At 31.8% G+C, this 21,855-nt stretch overlaps 1 protein-coding gene across 1 annotated transcript; it reads left to right on the top strand.

The window, feature by feature from the left end:
• Positions 1-202: 202 nt before the first annotated feature.
• On the top strand, positions 203-19,998 carry LOC145325384 (uncharacterized). Its single transcript, XM_080168380.1, has 12 exons — positions 203-257; positions 886-1,041; positions 5,015-5,069; positions 5,475-5,531; positions 9,868-9,955; positions 10,626-10,648; positions 11,304-11,369; positions 13,505-13,590; positions 14,010-14,117; positions 15,360-15,450; positions 16,803-16,923; positions 17,975-19,998. The coding sequence occupies exons 2-12, from the start codon at positions 941-943 to the stop codon at positions 18,109-18,111; spliced, it is 933 nt and encodes a 310-aa protein (XP_080024506.1). The 5' UTR covers positions 203-257; positions 886-940; the 3' UTR covers positions 18,112-19,998.
• The last annotated feature ends 1,857 nt before the right edge of the window (positions 19,999-21,855 follow it).

Below are 21,855 nucleotides of genomic sequence, written 5' to 3'. Positions count from 1 at the left end.
GTGGATATCAATGTTCAGTGGTTACCAATATCTTAAGGAACAGACGGACGGACAGACAGACAGACAGACTGACGGACGGACGGACGGACGGACGGACGGACGGATGACAGACGGACAGACATCATTTTACTTTGGAATATAGATAACTTGCGCTACTTACGGATTTTTTTCTTGTTTTTGATCAATGTTAAAAAATAATATTATGCTGATTTAAACTACAGAAATGAAATTGGATACTTGAAGAAGGAATTGATCAGGAAAGTTTCAAATTTTGAATAATTATAAAATATTTGTAATATACTTTGATATTTGAGGATTTATTTAATTACGGTGTAAAACTTATAAAATACAATATTTAACTAATTATTATGATGATATAAAATTGACAAAATATGATATTTTACTTCCGTATCAAATATCCTAATTTTAACCAATATTAAATAATCTGCTTAATTTTACCCTTTTTTCAAATTTTGTTGGTTGAATGAAAATAAAAATAAATAGATTAAAAAGTCCTGCTTAACACTGCGGGGCTTCTCAGTGGCAACTGACCTAAAATAATAATCAAACAAAATATATAAATGTGTCTAGTATCCTAGGAAAATGGGGATAGAATTCACCGCTTTTGGCCTACCTATTCTGTTGACGTCATAGTAAAGGGAAGGGGAGTATAGGGTATTTCCTAATGTCTATAGAATAAGTAGGCCAAAAGCAGTGACATCTATCCCCATTTTGTTAGGGCACTATAGACAGCTACAATTTTTATCAAAATAAAGAAGGGGGTGGGGGAGTTTAATTCTAGACACGTATCGGGAATATGCCTTGTTTTTTGGGATGTATTCATACTTGGTAAAATTATTAACCTTTGAACTTTCAAACTACTAGTGCCCGGAGTGGCAAGGCCGCCGTGGAGGACAAGCTGAACACAGTGCAGGGCACCATGGAGACTCTCAACAACTCCATCTCCTCCCTCACCACGGAGACAGAGTATCTCAAGGTGCAGCTGTCCAGCAACCAAGAAAAGCTTACAGAAAAGATTGAGTAAGAAATTTGTTTTTTCTTAATATATACTACACTAGCTGCTTCGCCCCTAGCATAAAGGGCTCTGGATTTGATGGGATAGGACAGAAATTAAGCCTAAAGCCATCCTAAGACATAAGTTTAAAAAGTAAAATAGCCAAAACCCATCCTGGGACCTATTTGAAGCCTCTTTAAAACAGAGAACTCAATCAGTTCATTGGTTATCGAAATCTTAAGATGCATCATGCATATAGGAAACCTTTACTACTTTTTAAATAGGATAACAAAATAGTTTATTTTGTCTAAAAATCACGATAATTACTGGAATGACATAATCTAAAAATAATATTTGTATTATTTAGGCTATCTTGTGGGTGATTTGTTATTTCATGATTTTATTGGCCCAGAGAAAAAAGTACCATCTACATTTATTTTTAAATTGGAACATTTAAATCATGATATCATATGCTTTTAAAATCTTTTTAAAGCTTATTGAAGTATCATAAACTAAATCAATGAAGATCAAACATTCATTAAATCATTTACACATTTGCTTTGATTCAACGAAACTGTTATTTTGTTGTTTACAATATAGCATAATGAAAGTACATTTCTAATTAAAACTCATTTATCATCTTTTTAAAAAAGGAAATCATGGTTTTACTTTATAAAAATACAGGGATACAACAATGGAAAACTAATTAATGTATTTTTCTTCTGTAAATATCTTCAATATTAGCACAATATTTAAAAGAAGATTTGGGGAAGATTAATTCTCCCCCTATTCCTTATACAATCTTATTTAATTTAGATTTGAAAAAAAATTATTTTGAAAAATTCAAAAAGTTCTGCTGAAATTTTAAAAAAGTGGGAAAATACATTTAATACAATTAAAACATTCTTGCCCACCCCCTCATCCTCCTTCTTACCTAAATTTCATGGTCCTAGCTACTTGTACACCTGTGGGGCTTTTCTAGACATCAGTTTTACAAAACCTAACCTAATTAGTATTAAAAGAAAATAATTTTTATAATTATGAGTATTGTTTGCGGACTTTTCCACACGGAGTTTTTTTATATCTTTCAAAATAAGCGATTTTGACAACAAAGTTTTTTTTAAATGCACAAAATGCTGAGAATCAGTGCAACATGGTGTGCCTTAACTTCCACAAATGTATTACATTATCAAATCATCAACATCTTAAACTATCCCTTTCCCATTGGTTTACTTTCATAATCGAAAAATTCTTGTTAATCTGCTTTGGGCTCTTCAATTTCCTAGCGGGGCTGCTGTGCATGACACTTAAACGTCAGGTCCTCCAAACAACCGGAGTATTAGGTTTAATAACACCCAACAGACAACCAACTCTTCGATTGATCGACCTTTGTATGAAAGTGAATGGTAATGAGTTGCTCCTGTTTTGGGCCAAGGAATTCCGCCCAATCATATGGTTTTTATAAGCAGAAGTAGCAACCATTTTTAGCATCCTTTGTTGTAACGCTGTAATAAGCCAATATTCGAACCTATTACATCCACGACGACGAGCGCATGCAATGCATGTTGAGCCACGGTCGTTGGTTATTATTGTTCCTTTTTGCACATATGCGAAATTAAATACACACCCTGCAAAATATGCATTTTATTTAGCAGAATTAAACTTTAAACCTGTAAAAAGTATTTTGAAAATCACAAAACTTTTCTCAGTTAAAAAGGTGGAAAAGAAATATTTAGGTCATTGTTTTTATCCTTATATTAAAGTAACAGGATGTTTGTGTGTTTGTTTGTACCGAAGGATCTTGCTAACCGCTGAACCGATCGAGTTCTCCTTAACAGGGTAGCTTCTCGGAAAGGTTTATAACTATTCTGGGGGAGAGTACCACCCCCAAAAGAAATCACAATAAATCGAAATTTTAATCTTAAGTATATAGACTCCTATGTACAATTGCGAGGTATCGTAGAAAGAGACTCCTACGCAACCTTCAACGCAACAAAAAAACTAAACATTTAAATCGCCATTAGAAGCTTCTAGGGGCGTAGCCGCTAGTTAATAATAAAAGTATCTTTTTAGCCGACTTGAAGCACTCTTATCTAAAGAGATATTTTATCAAACTAGGTTTTTTCTTAATAAATCTTTTATATTAGATTTCTTTTGATAAAAAAATATATATTAGGTATTTATCTCATCGTGTTATAGACAACTTTTTGCGAAAAGCAATTAAGATTTTAAATTTGTTAGCCCTGAGGGGCCGAAGGCCATTGCTAACAAAACCGGTATTAATAATATCATTTCTCTTTTTCTTATTCTTATGAAATACAAGATTTTTCAGTATAGTTATGAACTGGATATAATCCAGCGGATATTAATCGGTTTCGAAGTCATATTATAAAATAAATTAAATTCTTAGTTTTTAGATTATTCCATAGTTTTTTTTCATTGCATTTGCTGTGTTTGGCATTTTATGGAAGTACACGTCCTTGTTATTCTCTGATAATAATGATATACAGTTACAATAATAAGCCTCTCCTGTTTTTGCGAGTATTTTTGCAAGGATTAATTTGAAACTGGAAACCTTAGCCTTCTTTTTACTCCTATATAAAATGTGTTGTTAATGCGGAAACTGTAATAGGGATACAGTGATAGGACAATTGAAAATTAATTAAATGTTTCGGTGTTTACCCTAAAAGTACCTTGTTAAGCACAGAACCCCTCCTTTCCTAATTTTCAAAATAAACTATTGGAGGTTTTCTTTTTTTGCCGATTCCTTTAGGGCAGGTTAGGTTAGATTAGATTAGATATTTGGTATCCTCGCAGGGTTAAGACACTGTAGGTATGGGCCCAACAGGGTAAGGTGCATCTGCAAGGGTTTGACATAGAAAAATAACATCTGTTCCATTTATTTTCAATTTATTTGTTTAAAAATAAGGGAGGGTAGGAGTCCTTATTTCTTCCCAAATGTTTACCAGCTACCAATGGAGATTTTACCTATTGTCAAGAAGACTATCTATCCTTTTATCTATAAGAAACAAATGTAAATATGATATCTGCTGAGTAATCAATCAGGGAGAACAGGATTGGTCAATGGAAAATAAATTAATCTTTCTTTAAATACTTACCATATGACAATAATAGTAATTTAAACTATTTTCACAATAGCTTTTCTCCTATTTCTCTAACCCTGCGGGGCAATTCATAAAATTTATCTAACCTAAAATAACCTATCAAAAGCTACTGTCAAAATAAGACGAAACCTGCTACTTCGTTTTCTTTCCATGATTCTTTATACTTATAAAGCAAATTTCTGCTTTAATTTGGTTGAAATTTTTTTATAAGTTTTGTAAAAAAGATTTAGTTGATTTTAAGCTTATTTCATAAAAAAGCTAACGTATATTTCACAGAGTAATACCCTATATAACAAGGATGACAAAATCCATAAAAGCGAAGCACTGAAACGGTAGGACAAACAGACATTAACACCTATATAGTGTCAGAAGTGAATAATCAGAATATAAATGTATAAGAGTCGAAACAAAATTAAAAGTAAATTTGTTGAAAAACTGCTTTATACAGAATAATGTTTATGGACATACTTACATTTTTAAGACTTCATTAAAGAGTTGCTTCGCTTAAAACATTATACTTTGTTGTCCCAGGAATCAGTATATCAAACATCAGATCAATTGGATAATTAGATCACATAAAAATTTGTTGTTAAAAAAGTAAAAAAAATCAACATGTTTAAAATGGACGTAAGGACATTTTGGTAATGATTATAGAGTTGCTACGCTTTCTACATCGTACCTAACTACTAAAGGAATCATCATGCAAAATTTGAAATCGATAGGACAATTATAAAATGCCTAAATTAACGAAAAAAGCTATACGTGACGGACGGACGGACCGACCCTAATTATAGAAAAGCTTCGCTTTAAAAAAAACACATTAGAATATTATGGTATTTTGCTGCTATAAATATTGACCTTGTTTTTTTTCTAGTGAATGTACCCATTTGACCAACCTACTGCACAAAATGGAATCTCAACCAAGCCAGGTATAATCAATAATCATTTTTATCCAGTATGGCTTCAAAACAGATTATTCTTCGATGAATTAGAACCAGTTTTAAGACATAAAGCTGTTTATAGTACCTATAAAAAATGATGCCTTAAAAAAATGACCAATTATAGGCCAATACACACACTAAATTACCAATAGCAGGCCAGTAATACGTTATTATTAAGAGCACTACAAAAAAGCAATTCTGAGCTTTACTAAAAAATGACGTATTAGAGACAATTTGGGGTGAACAATAAAATAAAAATCATAAAACTAATAGCAATTTTTTCTACCGGAACCTTCGCTCCCATGCACCGGGGCCAACATAACAGGAATCAATTTCTTAAATTTCAACTGTCTGTAATACGATGAGGAAAATAACTATTATTAAATTTTAAAGGATGACAAACTGAAAGCAGAAGTGGAAGACTTGAAAATTCAATGGCACTCTGCCCAGGTACTAACTTATTGATATCTCATAAACGGCTAAATTTCTTGCTTCTTTGATTATAAAATGTATAAGTATAGATGTATAACCCAGACAACTACCTAGTTCCATTGGCAGGTACCTTTTTCGTCAACTAGCAAATTTATTTCTACTATTTTGCAGCAACTTTGCTGTGATAATATTATCAACGCTATTTAATGATACCTAAAGACACAATTTAAAGTCGACACAGGGTACCCACCCTAGAGCATACAATTCTTTAACCCCAGTTCCCTATATTCTTTTACTTTAATTTTAAATAGGAACACACTGTACTTTCAAGAAGAGAGAGATGGGACAATGGCCTGATTTCACACTTGTCCTCAAAGTTTTACAATAACGTTTTATTATTCGTTGGCCTAACAACTTTGGGAACTATTAAATAATTTTGATTGGTTTGTTTATTGAGTTTAGTGTCCTAACGTTTCAACCACTAATTGTAATCTACAGAAGAGGTTATTTTGTGTATTAACATTGGATATGTACATCAATTATCGGCCATTGTCTTATCCCTTTAGATCCCTGACTTTCAAGGTTAGTCAACAATAATTGTTGTACAAATGTTAATAAAATCATACAAAAACAAGGATGAAAACATCCATAAGTAGCGAAGCTCAAAAATGATGAATGTATATTGGGGAAAAATTTACTATATAGCAGTGGCATACAATAACCATTAAACTTGATAAAATAGGGAAGTCACGAAGCCTTTAAAATTACGCAACCTTTGAATCACGAAAACTTAAAAATCTAGGAATCGATCTAGCACCGCAATTGATTGACAAATCTTAATGAAACTTGATAGAAATAAGTAGTATATAAGCATATTCAATCCCTGATAATTTCAGCCGTCAATCCTGAATAATAGGAACAGAGTAACCCACAAAAACCTAAAAATCTAGGAATCGATTTAGCACCCTGATTAATAAACAAATCTTAATAAAACTTAGGGAAAATTTCGAATTTTAAATTAATTAATCTCTGAAAGTTTCAGCCTTCTATCTTGAATAGGAATTGAGGGGGAAAAAATTGAAAATCTAGAAATCCATCTAGCCCCCCAAGTAACAAACAGATGTACAAAACAATGTATAGATTAGATGGGCATATGTCATAAGTATCTTCACTAAAAATTTCAGCTGTCTATCTTGAATAGGGACCGAGAAAATCACGTTTCCCACACAGCGTTACTGATTGACTGATGAACTGACGGACGGACGGACAAAGTGAAAAACTAGTAAAAACGAATAAATAGAACATTTTTTTTATGAATTACATCATGTGAATAGAATCAATAATGTAAAAGTGTTAAAAAATATGTGTTATACGCACTTTTATGTAATATATGTATTATAAAAACCTAGATTCATTTTTGCGTCACAAGATGACAACAACAAGTAAAGGAAAATCTGCCAAATTTTGCGCTATGATTAATTGCTTTTTTAAAGGGCAAAAGTTGATGTATTAAAGTTTGATTGAGATAAACAGAAAGTAATCTAAAATTGTAGGGTATGAATGCTTTTCTATATTTGTACTGATCGCGTAAAAGCAACAAACTTAACTAATTTGTCTAAAAAACAGCTTATTCTTAAACTAAAGTAATTTGATGTGTTAGAATCTATATGTCTTCTGTAGCTTAAGATCTCGGTAACCGTTGGACCGATACAGGCGTTCTTAACACTGAAGCTAATGAAAGGCCCAGGGAATATTTATAACTATTTGGGGCAAGGGTACAACCATCCTCCTAAGAGAAATCGTCGATAGTAAAAAATGCTTCCTTTCATTTTTCTCTTCTTTAAACTCAAGTGTCATATAGTGAGTTTTAATGGCTTAGCTGCTGGTATAAATATATTCTACTATATTGACATATGCATGTATTGCAATAATTTTATTTATTAAACTTGTTGTTTAAGTACTTAAAACATGTGTTGAAAAAAAACTTAGCACGTTGTTAGTGTGTGATTCAACTCTTTTCTAAAGTAAAAGTGATTGTGGTCAACTATTTGTGCGCAAATTACAGCTATCATGCCGCGCAAAAAAATTTCAGCGTCATACTTATTAAAGTTTATTTATGGCTACTTATTTAATTATTAAAGGAGGCATTTTGATTAAGCGCTCGTTAATGCTTAATATAAGTAATCCACCTAAGATTTTAACATTGGTAAATAACAATAATTAACTAATATGATGGACTTTTTAAAACAAGGATAATAATTTTTAATTGTGGCGCAGCAATAACCAATGTGCACCACAGTGAACAGTTTAGTCCTTTTGAAAAAAAACCCATAAATTAATGAATACATTAAATATGTATTATAAAATTGAAATTTTATACCAAAATCGTGACAGATATATGAAAATTTCCCTAGTTATAGAGAAACTTCGCTAAAACAGTATATAATTTGAAATAATGGATATTAAATTTGGTTTAGAAATGTTTATTTTAGTTTTTCAATAATGGAAAAATTCCTTTTCTTAAATTAAGTGAAAGGAAAAAGGATATCTAAGAATACATGCTTGAAGCTCTTTATAAAGATGACGTCATACATATGACCAATGATAGGCCAATAAACAAACCAAATTACTAATGGTAGGCCAGTATACATTTAAGTAACTAATGATAGGAAAGTATGACGTCATTTTTTATTATAAAAGTTCCAGGACAAACGCAGGAGTCCCTAACGTCGGAGTGGACAAACGCTCTGGAAAGTTAAAATATTAATTTAATTAAGTATTTCTATACAGGTTAGGATAATGCTTGAATGTACAAGGCATTTAAAAAACGTAAAAAAAAGTTTGTCTAAAACAGCTGTTAGGTTAGGTGTCCACTCCGACGTTTCTTCACTCCGACGTTTGGGACTCCTGCGTTTGCCCTAGGACCATCATAAAAAGCTTTATCATGCTTAGACAAACGACAAGAAAAGTACTTTGTAAAATGTACGTGACTTTATAAAATTAAACATGTAAGCATTCTTTCATAAAATGTTATTGAATACTTATTTAGACTTTGTCCTATTTGTTATCATAAAATATTCTATTTTTAGCTAGCTCATATTTTATTTAATAAAATATTATGAAGAATTAAATTTTGATTACTTTTCTATTAAAATTAGACTGAATTTGATTTTAAGGCAGTTTACCAGCAGCCGCACCTGAATTTTCGACTACAAACCGCAATGCTTGTTGGCAGCGGCACAGATTTTCAAACAAATCAGCGGCTTGGTTGCGGCTACAGAGTCTTGCTAATCAAAGTACGGCGTATTGAAACTGCCAAAACTTTCATAAAAACTACTTTCATTTTAATTTGATTTTAAATTTTATAAGTTGTAGTTGCATTATTCCAAAAAATAAGAAAAAATGGCGATAGTAAACGCTTATGGCAAGGACAATACATACGTCAAAGCAGAGACAAACTCACGATCTGATCTCTAATAATTATGAAAATCATTTAATATATATAGTATAACATGATCCGTGGAAAAACAGTCAAGGACACCTATCTCATATAGCAGCTAATTGGTTAATTTCATCGCAAAAAATATCTTATTACAATGTGCATAATTATTACATGAATCATTTGAATAAAAAATATGAAGAATAAAATTATGATGACTAATATATTTTATTACTTTTTTATCATCGTATCTACTCCAAAACTGCGGTAACATTAAAAAAAGCATTTGATATATATCCTTCTTATCAACTACTAATTCAGGGGCGTGCGATTGCGGGTGTAAACCACCAATTTTAAATATTACCGCCTCCCCCTCAATGATCCGTCTATACCACCCTTAGAATCTCAAAAACCTTTTCAATTTTACTTTTCAATGGGGTTTCAAAACATTCACCCCTCCCCCCCCCCCCTTGGTAAATGTGTAAATTCCTATGTACGCGCCAATAAATATTCTTAACTTTTTTGTACTTAATATATTTAAAGAAGCGGCATTTGATAAAAATATGTTACGCTGTTAAACAGCGCAAATCGATTTATTAAATGTCTATTAAATAATCATTTATTGCCTTTGTGACGTCACGAAGAGACATTACTTGTAAATACTAGTACATTCCCACAGAAACAGCACAAAACCATTGGAAAATCTTTTGATAAAAAGTGCTAAATGCGCTAACCACTGGAAATGGTTCTCCTTTAAAATGTAGCTTCTCATATGTCCTTGGAAAATTAAAATGCCAAATGATATTTTTTTATAAGAGGTGCTTACTTAAAATTGTAGCTTTTTGCGGGTGCCAAACTCTTCATAAATTAAATAAAATGAATTTATTGGTAAAATTATATTAATCATTTTTTTAGGCCGAAGTAAAGACGAAGCTGACCGAAATCCTCCAGCTGAAAGAATCTGTCAGAGAACAAGTGGAAATTGTACAACAAAAAGACATAGGAAATAAACCATCATAAGTTAGATTCCAAGCATCTCCAAAACCATGGTCTGTCCTGTCGATTTCCTCTGAAATAAAGTAGTAAGGTTTTTGTCTTTAGCATTTCGGTAGTTACTGATCTGATTGAGTTCTACATTTTAGGAAAGCTTCATAAAGGTTCTGGGATGTTTTTAGGTTGTGTTTTATAATCTAAATATAAAAATGGTTTTAGGCCATTTTTTGGCCCTAGTTGGACACAGCCTTTGGTGTACTAATAAAGAATAAACAAAACAGAACATAACATAACCGGTTTTATTATAACGGAAATGAGTTGGATTCATTACTAAAAATAACTTATGTATATCCCAATCACTGAATACGTACTGGTAACCAAACTCCCTTTTATGCAAAGTGCAATTTTTTTGCACGTCTACTTTAAAATATTCTCTTTTTTTTCTCTCACTCTCCAACTATCTATCTTATTTTTGCCACTAGCGGCTTCGCCTCTAGCCTCTAAAACACTCAGCCTACGTAACCAACCAATCAAAATTAAAAAATAGTCCCCAAAGTTGTTAATTGAACTAATGAGAAAATGTTATTATAAAACTTTGGGAACTAGTGTAAAGCCTAATGTCCCCTCCCTCCCTGTTTTTAAGTAGTTGATTAAAATTGTGATGGTTTATTCATGTTTAGAAATATCTCGGCTGAACGGAGAGGTAACGGAATTTTAATACAATTTTACCTTTTTTGCTTGCTTAATTTAAAGCGAACACTGTACAAATATCAAATAACAGTATTTAGATAGAGTGAATTAAGTGGCAGTTTTATATCAGAATAGCTTCTGCATAATTAAAGGATATTCGTACGTCCGTATACAATGACGTCCAAGCTTTTTTGAGTAGAGAAAATTAGTTTGGGAGGGGGGTAACTAATAATATTTTATTTTTAAATTGAGGGGGTTTCAAAGTAAACAACCCATTACCCCCCCCCCCCTCAACATAGGACGTCTATATTCGTATATCCGACTGCATATTCAAAAGTATCTATGCAGTCTCTAGAAGAACTGTCTAAAGCATCTACAGTAGATTTTTAATACTTTACTTACTTTAACTAGCGGTTACGCCACTTGCATTTAGGGCAGAAAATTGCCTAAAACCATCATAGGACATATAAGAAGCTTTACTGTAAAGGAGAACCATATCGGTTCAGTTGTTAGCGAGATTCTGTGCTATATACATACAAAAAAAGCTTACTAATCAATAGGGTGTTAAGTAAGTCTAACAGACCTATTTACATACCATCACTAGTGACTTTTGGAGCAAATTCACTCCAATAAAATACAATATTTTTTAAATGTTTTTCTTGCTATAGATTCAGTATGTAAGCGAAGACAGGGATCATATTCAGTCTAAGACCGGAAACGTGGATAGCTTGGAGGTAATCACACAACTATTTTGTTTCATAGTATCTCTAAAACAGCCCAGTTCACTTATTTACAACACACAACATTTTTTGCCCTAAAAACTTTTCAGCTGAAGTCGTTGATATCCTTCCCTTCTCCAAACGTTTGTGAAAGTTTAATATTTTGGTTGTTGGTTGGGAGTATTTTTTTTATTGGGGTCAATTTCTCCTTGGATGGATGGATAGCCTCCCTTCCCAAAAACTAAGTAAAAAGAAACTGTCTGGGACATACCTAAAAGATTCCCATAACATAGACAAAGACCAAATTGTGTCAAAAATGATCCATGTGACGTCATAAAAAGGAGAGATTATCCGTCTCTTTTTTAGGGGTTTTCTTTCCCACTTCTCCTCTCATTTCCCTCATTTTTATGACGTCAAATGGATCATTTTTGACACAATTTGGTCTTTGTCCATAACATAATTGGTCCAGCGATTTGTATAATCTTATGGTACAGAAGACATCCATCCTACATTTGCTCAAAAAGAGTATTTTTATAGCTATGGACGCCATTGTTCTCGTTTTTCTACAACGGCAACAAAACAAAGTGCAATTTTTTCCTTTGCAATAAAAAATTGAAGTAAAACTCTCACACCATCAGAAAGAGGAAATCAGGGAGGAGGGGACATAGCTATGGATGAAAAACTATATTTCCCTGTACGAAGTTCTGCCTTTGGTAGATGGTAAATTTATGGGAGAAGGAAAGGTTGTGGATTGATTAATCTTGCTTGCACTATCTCCTGTCTCCCTGGAGAAAATGTAAAAATTTGGAAATTTAAACCATGCATTCGCAGATACTCCATAACTTACTTAGGAATATGTATATTTTTCTGAGTGCACTATGGAGCATAAATATTTTCTTTCCCAAGTATAAAGTCTTAAAATCTCGGAAAATGCCTATCAGCATTAGTAATACTTTACAGGAAATCTTAATTATAAGTGGTTTTATGATATTTTACTCATCTCCCCCACTAGGGGCTAGGGGCGAAGCAATTCGTTCTAAATGAAATAAAATAAGTATAACGTCACCTTATACTAAAAGATGAACAGTAAAATAGTAAAATGATAGAGGTATTTCTAACTAGAGCTTATACATATTTCCTATTCCTTACCTGAATATGCCAGGACCCGGTTGTTTATTCTTTATTCAAATTTATATCCTAATCAATTGATGCTGGTAGGGGGGATGTATTCAATTCATTATAGTTTAAAACAAGGATGACAACATCCATAAAAGCAAACAGACATTAACACTTATATAGTGTCAAAACTGAATAATCAGAATATGAATGTATAACAGTTGAAGCAAAATTGTAAGTGTAAATTTGTTAAAAAAACTGCTTGATACAATATAATGTTTATGGACATACTTACATTTTTAGGACTTGATTATAGAGTTGCTTCGCTTGAAACATTATACTTTGTTGTCCCAGGAATAAACATACGAAAAATCAGATCAATCGGATGATTAGATCACAAAAAAATAGTTGTTAAAAAAAGTAAAAAATCAACATGTTTAAAATGGACGTACGGACATTCTTGTAATGATTATAGAGTTGCTACGCTTTTTAAATTGTACCTAACTACTAAAGGTATCACCATGCAAAGTTTGAAATCGATAGGACAATTCTAACATGCCTAAATGAACTAAAAAAGCTATCCGTTTGTGACGGACGTACGGACGGACGGACCGACCCTAATTATAGAAAAGCTTCGCTTTTAATAATATTTTTGTAATCAATTCATATAATAATCGTAAATAAGAATAGCACAAGAAAGTCTCTTTTTTGTGTGTTTGCGTGGTGGGAGGGGGGGGGGGGGTGGTAACAATAAAAGAGTATTTTAACTTGGCCAGGGGAGGGTTGATTATGGCGCGTAATATTTTAACCACTCATAAGATTTTAAAGTGGGGTATAGCGTAAAAACCCACGAATACTAATTGTGATAAATTCACCTGATTAGTAAAAACAAATGACTTTAAATTTCACATTCATTTTTGAGGGTTTTGGGGATATTAAAAAATTGTATCACCTCCAATTATTTTTAGGGCAGGGGGGAGTATTTATCTTTTTATTATAGATTGATTGATTCGACAGTTAAATATGTGATTTAGGCTGAAATTTTGACTCTGAGGGGTAAACTGAACTTGGTTATTGATGAGCTTGAAGTTACCAGAGAAGATAACACTACTCTATCCAGGTAAAAATCAATTTTAATTGAATTTAATTTATAAGGTATTGGACAATTTTAGGGGACAATGAAAAATTATGTTGTTTTATAAGTCGAAAATTTTTGAGCATCATAAATAAGAAATTGGTAAACAAGACAATGAAAATCATGACGGTTACATTAAACCAATCCTTTTGATTTACTACCTTTGTCTTGAGGTCTTAAAACACGTTACGCCTGTAAATGGATAAGGGCATTTCCATAGTCATATGCACAATTCACAAACAACTTTTAGAGGTCGACCGATTTATTCTGTATAACGTACAACTAATAAATGCCTTTATAAAATCAGTCAACCAAAAGCTTCTTAAGTGAACTAGGCTATACTCTGCATAAATGCATTTCTAGCATCTTTTTAAATTTATCTATATGACAAATAACTTCTATAGAGAATTTGAGAAGCTGCAAGTGATGTACAACGAGATGAAAAAAATGCGCGGACTTGGAGATGAAATGGGCAGGCTGGAACAGATACAAAGAGAGCTGGACTATGCCAGGTACAAAAAATTTTTTAGTATGGTTTCAAAACCGATTAATATCCGCTGGATTAGAACCGGTTCTAAGCCATACTGAAAAATCATGTATCATATCATATTATATCCAGTTTTCTCCAAAAACTAGTTTTAATCTTTTAATCTTCTACATTTTTATATCCGCGGAAAGCAGTTTATTATGCAATAAATAACTATTAGAGTGCACTATTTTCATGTGTTAAATTTTATTTTCAGAATGAGATATTTTGCATTTTAATACTTTGAATAAAACTAGGCATATATTTAGATTTAGCTAAGTATCTAAGGATCAAAATTCTTACACAAAAGTAACAGGACGTGTATCTGTTTGTCTGCCAAACGGCTGAACGTACAGATCATGCCCGACCACTGTTTTAAGCGGCATAAGAAGGCCTACAAATAATCTGGAATAGCCATAAATCAATAATGCATAATTATCTAGCAGTGCAGAGAAATGCGCGAAAAAGGCCTATTTTACGCATTTTTTCTTCAGTGAAGCTTTCCCTGTGCATCATTGGATCTTGGTTATTCCAGATTATTTGTAGGCCTTGTTATACCGCTTAAAATGGTGTGCGGGTATGATCTGTACTTTTAGCCCTTTGGCAGCTAGCAGCCTTTAAAATTCATAGATTTTTGGCAATATTCGTTCCCAGCAATATTTTACCGTGAACTGCAGTAGATCCAACTTTTCTTTCAAAACCTGAAATTGAAAGTTGAGGGTCAATTCCCCTTCCCCCTCCCTTAAGAACATAAAAAGGCCTCTAGGGGCTTTATTGTATAACATAAAGTGGCTGCCGTAAAATTTATTTTATTTATAAATCTGCCTTAAAAACTGTGTTGTTTTAGTTTCTGTCCAATTAGTATTTTCTTCAAAAGTTTAAAGATTGCAACAAATAACGGAGTTTAAAACAAATTTGTGCAAAAATATAAAAAAAACTTTTCCATGACCTCAAGATATTTCAATAAAATTCTAGATTAAAATTATTTAAGAAGATTTTATCCATTTTCGATATTTGTGAAAGGAAAATTATAAAACTTTTTATTAATACATTTTCAGGATAAAAAGGCCGCCTACGTATTTTTTGTTAGCACTGCTACTATATAATCATGGAATGTCAGTAAATTAGCATTTTGGGAATTTTATTAAAAAAAACTGTTCTTTTTCATTCAAGAAATTGTTAACTATCATTGCTGCGCTACTAGTGGACATAATTGTTCTTGTTCTAGTGAGAACAGAGATTCAGCACTAGAGGAACTAGAGCTGGCGAATCAGAAGCTAGATGAACTAGAAGCTGAGAGAATTAAACTTCTCAGAGAGGTTAGTATCTATCTATCTATTCTGGCAAATAAGAAACTAGATTAACTAGAAGCTGAGAGAATTAAACTTTTCAGAGAGGTTAGTATCTATATATCTATTCTGTCGAATCAGAAACTAGATCAACTAGAAGCTGAGAGAATTAAACTTCTCAGAGAGGTTAGTATCTATCTATCTATATATTCTGGAGAATCTGAAACTAGATCAACTAGAAGCTGAGCGAATTAAACTTCTCAGAGAGGTTAGTATCTATCTAATTATATGTATGTAAATCAGAGGCGTGTAGAAGAGGTGTATCAAACAATAAATTTATAGTATAGATGTATAACCAGACAACTACGTGGATCCTTCTTTTTTGTCTGCCAGCAAATACTGCTCTTTTCTAGCGACTTGGCTATGTTAATATTCCCGACGTTATTGGTTGATTTTCAAAGACAAAATACAAAAGTCTGCACATGATCCTCGGAAAGGGGACATTTAACCCCTTCCCCTCTGGTGTTTTACTCTAATTATAACAACCTAATGCAAAATTAAGGGGGTGAATACAACCACCTAGGTGTGCACCCTTACATAAGTCTACACTCACCTTAAAAAGGGCCTTCACCCCCTTGATTAACCGCCCTAAAAACAGCCAAGGGGGTGTCAAGTTAAAATTTTTAATTTTAATATTAAAACCCTTTGCACGAAAAACTGATGTGAAACTATCAATAAACAATTTATTTGTATATCTTTATTATTATCAACGTAAATATCTTTCCAGTATGGCTTAGAAACCGATTAATATCCGCTAGATTAGAACAGGTTCTCAGGCATACTAAAAATATGCATTGTATCGTATTGCAGCCAATTTTCAATGTTGATATCCGCGGAAAGCTGACTGTAATACCATGCGATAATTAACTAATCTTGCTTTCTCTCTATCATAGTCTCTTATCTAACTGATCCATTAAATTCTCATTTAAAGAATTAAATTAAGATCATGTTTCATTACCTGTTTTACACTTTATTTTAAAATTAAAATCTGTACTAAGAGAGAAAATTGTATTGGATCGATACATCTCTCTGTATAAGGATCTCATAAAATTTTTATATGACATTTTCATGTTTTATTACACTGCACACATATATTTAAACTTTTTTATATCTATCTATTCAGATTTCTATTTTCATATGTCTATCTACCTATCCATCTAACTACTTACCTATCTAACTATGCAATCATATTTCTATCCATTTAACTATATATCTGTCTATCTGCCCATCAACATATTTTTATATGCATATCTATCTATCTATATATGTAATTATCCATCTATCTATCTCGAAACCTATACTGTTAATCCATTTTTGTACAGGTATCACAGCTGAGATCTGGCAAAATACCGGTTGAAGAAAAGTTACCAGTAGATGTCCCGGCATTTCAACAACCAGCAAAACAAGAACCAGTTGTGCAAATGGAAAAGCCAACTGAAAAGGGTATTTGAATTAATATCTTACAAAAAATTAAAAGAGAGTGATCAGGAAAAATAGCTGAGTCCGTTTTATATTATATATTTATATATTTTATATATTCTTGTACTCCTCAATATGCTTAATATGCCTCTAGGGGCTCTTGAAGTGAGTTTTCTTTTGGGAGGGTGGTGGTACTCTACCTATGAGAAGCTACATTATAAAGGAGAACGATATTAGTTCTGCGGTTAGCGAGATCCTTCTGTTAAGACAGACACACCGACATACGGTTACAGAATAAAAAAGGATAATTGTGTACTGTACAGTATGTATTGTTTGAAATAGGGGTTTAATTCAAGATTTAAAAATATCCTATCCTATTATCAATAATACATGGTAGAATGATGTCTGTCCATCTGATCGGATTCTACTCTTCAGGGAATATACCTACTGTTCCTGTGGTGGTTTTAGGCTATTTTCTTGGGGGGTGGGACACCCCCAATCCCCCCCAAAACAAAAACTCCCCCCCCCCCCACCAATTTTTTTATTATTTAAAATAGTGATGGATTGGGGGCATCTCCAGGTAAAAAATATGTAATTATATCTCTTGGGGCAAAGCCCCTAGAGGCTAGGGGCGAATCCGCAAGTCCTATTATATAAAGTAGTAAGCGTTTTTTGTCTGTCCCGAAGGATCTCGCTAACCGCTGAACCGATATTGTTCTCTTTTACAGTAAAGCTTCTTATAGGGCCTGGGAAGGTTTTAAACTATTTTTAGGGAGGGTGTCTTTACCCCACGCCCCTCCAAAAAAAAAATTTTCTCAATTGAAACACAAAATTAAAATGGGATGAGGTCGACTTTTCCCCCTCCTACCTTAAGAGCCTCTAGAGGCTTCTAGGGGGCGTAGCCGCTATTTTTTATAAAAAGTTTCACTTACATTAATATACATATTAACAGTTTTATATAAAATATTAATTACACTATTAGAAGCAGTATTTAATAGTTTTAACTTTGTACTATTTAAACATGTGTACACCATCGGTCTCCTGGATTTCTGTTTTAATTATATTATATTTTTAGAAGTTGATGGTGGTGGAAAAAAGAAGAGTATAAAATCCATGCTGACTATTATGGTGGGGACCCTGGAAATTTATGAGATCTTACTCGGCCTCCTATTCATAAGCATAATTCTTTCATGGAATCCTTACAAGGACTAACTTGTTAGTAGCATAGCTACTCTATATCTGAGAAATTTCGGTACATATACATTCGACCGTCACTCACACAAAGTAAGGTAATACAGAACTCATCTTAATATTTTTCTCCTTACCCTGTTAAAATAGTGGTGTCATTATTATGTCAACTTTAGTTTGTAGTTAGACTGTCGATATGCCAATACTATGTCAACCATGACCATTATAATCATATTGTCAACAACATAATAAGAAATAGCATGTCAGTATTATGTCAGCCACTACTACTTTTAAGAAAGCTATAATGTCGACATAAATCATTTAAATTGCATATCAATAGTTTGCCAACAGCTTTTTCGGGGTATATTTTATTAGCAATCTTAAATTACATTCTTTTTGTACTTTACTATAGTTAACTATTCTATTTATATCCTAAATATTAAATACTTGTCATTGCTGCGCAAATTCTTGATAAAATTGTTCTTGTTATCCTTTTTAGTTTTTATAAATGTAAAATTATACAGCTTATTTTTCTTGAATTCACTTACGTATTTATTGCCTAATAGCATATTATGCAAGGATAAGAAATTTTAATCGATTGAATTTATATTATGTTTGCCATAAAGGGTTTTAATGAATTTTTGAAATAGACAAGGAAGAAATTATGTAAAATATGATATAGTTTAAATTGATTTAATTTGCTAAACTTTTGGCACTGTTTCAAAATATGTTATTTTTTTTTCAACTTTTGAACTTAAAAAATAACCTTATTTTTTCTATTTTTTCATATCTAAAGTGAGAAAAAAATAAAACTGTTTTCTAGCTGTATAATTATGTAATAGCTTTAGGTATTTCTTTGGAAAAATAAGAAAAATATTTTCTTCAATATTAATTTAGTGGCTACATTAGTTCTTCTGAAAACAGTCTACTCGAATATTATATCTTGAAGTAGCAAAGCTATTCTATAATTAGAACCTAGTACTGTCTGTTCGTCCAAGTAATTGAATCACATTGTAGATTGCCTGTTAACTGTTTTGTTTGTTGACGAATTTTAAGGTTTTCCAGAATAATATGATTAAACTAAACTATTAAAAGAAAATGTAATATTTTGTAATTTATTAAACATACATACAAAAATTATTTTGGCCTTTCTTTTGCTTCTGTAACAATACTTTTTCTTTTTATCATAAAAGATATCTTCTCACTATTAAACATTTAACAATCTTTTTACACAAATATGTTGCAGCTTTATATACCTGCTATGCTCGTTTTAAGCAGAAAAAATCCTCCAAAATTTTTAGATTTTTTAGCTTTTGTTAATATTTGTTAAATGATTTTCTATTTTGTTTAATTATATAGTTTATAATTGTTAAATATTTGCTTAATATGACGGGATCAAGTCTCAAATACGAAGAAACTTTTGTGTAACTTTAAATGCTTCAATCGATTAAACGGCTAGTCGTACAACTTTAGAGCTGGATCAACAGGAATGAAAAGAATTGCATAACCAGTTATCGCACGGCAAAAGAAACGCGCAAATAATAATTGTTGTGGCTTTTCTGTCCTGGTATATACTTTGGTCTTACTTTTCTAAATTAGTTCTAATAATTCTTATAATGTGTATGTAAATTGTAAACATATACGGCCAGCCGTTCGGCCGCGCGCGCTGGAAGCCATCTAAAATTTCAAGGAAATACGGAAAGTGTCATGTGTGAAGTCATAAAAATACATCTAAAAAGAAATGATGAAAAGAGTGGGAAAGGAAAGAGGGATTTAGGCGTATTTTTATGACGTCATACATGACACTTTCCGTTTCACCAAAAATCAGCCCTCGTAATTCCGACTTGATCTAAATAATAATGTTATTACCAAACACACAATGAACTTTAGAAATAAACATGATTATTTTTAGCTTATCTTCTTAATTCTAGGAAATTCATTTAAGGTACAGTAAAGCAAGGATGACACCATCCATAAAAGTGAAGATATATCTACTGAAAAAGAAACAAAAAAATATCATTGTACATTGTCCTCTTTTGAATGGCCATTTAAATATCAAAACAATATACTAATACAACAAAAATATTTTTAATATGAAATTACTGGCTTTTCTTTTTAATTGCCTTTGAAAAACTATACCATATCGTTACAGAAATTATAGTATAGGAAAGAATTCTATATGCCACACTCAACTAAAAGAGATTATAAGTAACAGAATTACTACGGACGGACAAATTTTAATTGAAGAACAGCTTTACTTTTGCTAATCTGAAATCCCAATAAAATTAAATAACAAGAACGGTTCTATCCAAATTGAAAAAAGTTTGTAGCAAAAATTACAAACAAATCAATATTTGCCAGGGAACTTTGTCTTGGTATTAACGGCTTCATTTCATTTATAGATATATTTTTTTTTGTTGTAAAAACTTGCTTTAATCTTAGATTTTTTATTTTAATATCCGAGGAAAGCTGTCTATAATACGATGCAATTAATAAGTAGGTGATTTCTCTTGGGAGGGTTAAGTTTATCTCCCCAAAACTAGTTTTAAAACTTCTTTGGACTTATAAGAAGCTTTACTGTAAAGAAGAACAGCGGTTATCGTGAGCTTTCACAACAAACATACACTTAGACATCTTGATACTTATATTTAGGATAATAGAAGAAATTGTATTTATTCAATAGAAAGATACGTAATAATGCATGATGCGCATATAAAGGATAACCTCTTTATTTAACATGTTTTTGTTTATTCAGTGTACACTATTTTAAGTTGTTTTAGCTATTATTTAGATCAATTTGTCCGACTGTTCAAATGTATATAGAATATATTATTATGAAAGAGGAAAATTATCGTGAATTTAGGTTGCTATTTTCCTGGTCATTTATTGGTAAGTTCGTTCATCCAGTAGGAAGGGTGGGGATGGGGCGGAGTGGATGGATGGGTTGATCGAAATTTTAGCCCGCTACAAGTTTCACTTTATTAGATCTAGTAATAATAAAACAATTTTTATACAGTATACATGCGGCAAAAATAAAAATAAAAAAAAACTTATGTTAAACACCTGAATTTTTTTACCTATTTCGATAAAAAAAAGTTGATATAATGATCAAATTCATTTAATTTTTGGAAATAACTATTACTATGACGATTATACGATATGATATAAGCAAAGAATCTCTAAAATTAATTCTTACATATTGTAAGTATGGTCGTATTATGTATTAAAGTAATTACAGAATAGGTTCACACGAAATTTTTGTTTATACTACTAGATATTGTTAAATACATTTCTCGTATTCATTCGAATCCGGTGGATAGGAACCGGTTCTCATCCATACGAAAAAACTATGTCTAGCATCGTATTATATCCAGCTTTCTACGAATATTCAATATAAAAATGTACAATCAGAATATTAAAACTAGTTTTTTTAGCCGGTGCCTTCGGCACCTCGAGGCTAAAAAAACTGGTTTTAATCTCATAATTGTACATTCTATATCCGCGGAAAGCCGTTTATAATACGATGCGAGAAATAACTATTATTTTTTTAATTGCCATAGTTTGTTTGTTTGTCTGGGTTATTGAGCTTCGCTTTTATGGATATTGCCATCCTTGTTTTTTTAGATTAACATAAAATGCAAGTTTGATTTTTCTTTAAAAAGGGTTAAAGATCAAAAATTTTCTCAGAAAACCAGAGATAATTAAATGCTTTAAAATTTAAATAGATTAATTATATCATATATTTATATATATATTTCTTGTCATGGT

This window comes from Acartia tonsa, chromosome 1 (genome assembly GCF_053477335.1).
Source record: "Acartia tonsa isolate MP-2025a chromosome 1, ASM5347733v1, whole genome shotgun sequence".
Taxonomy (NCBI): Eukaryota; Metazoa; Arthropoda; class Copepoda; order Calanoida; family Acartiidae; genus Acartia; species Acartia tonsa.
Note: the sequence above shows the minus strand (reverse complement) of the source record. Positions and strands in the feature narration are given on the sequence as shown.

What these genes read in the sequence shown, in the direction of transcription:
- LOC145325384 (XM_080168380.1), top strand. Translation starts at nt 941, where the DNA reads ATGGAGACTCTCAACAACTCCATCTCCTCCCTCACCACGGAGACAGAG. An exon ending in TATCTCGGCTGAACGGAGAG is followed by an intron (nt 10,649 to 11,303) that starts GTAACGGAATTT and finishes TTCTTGCTATAG; the next exon opens with ATTCAGTATGTAAGCGAAGA. An exon ending in GAATTAAACTTCTCAGAGAG is followed by an intron (nt 15,451 to 16,802) that starts GTTAGTATCTAT and finishes ATTTTTGTACAG; the next exon opens with GTATCACAGCTGAGATCTGG.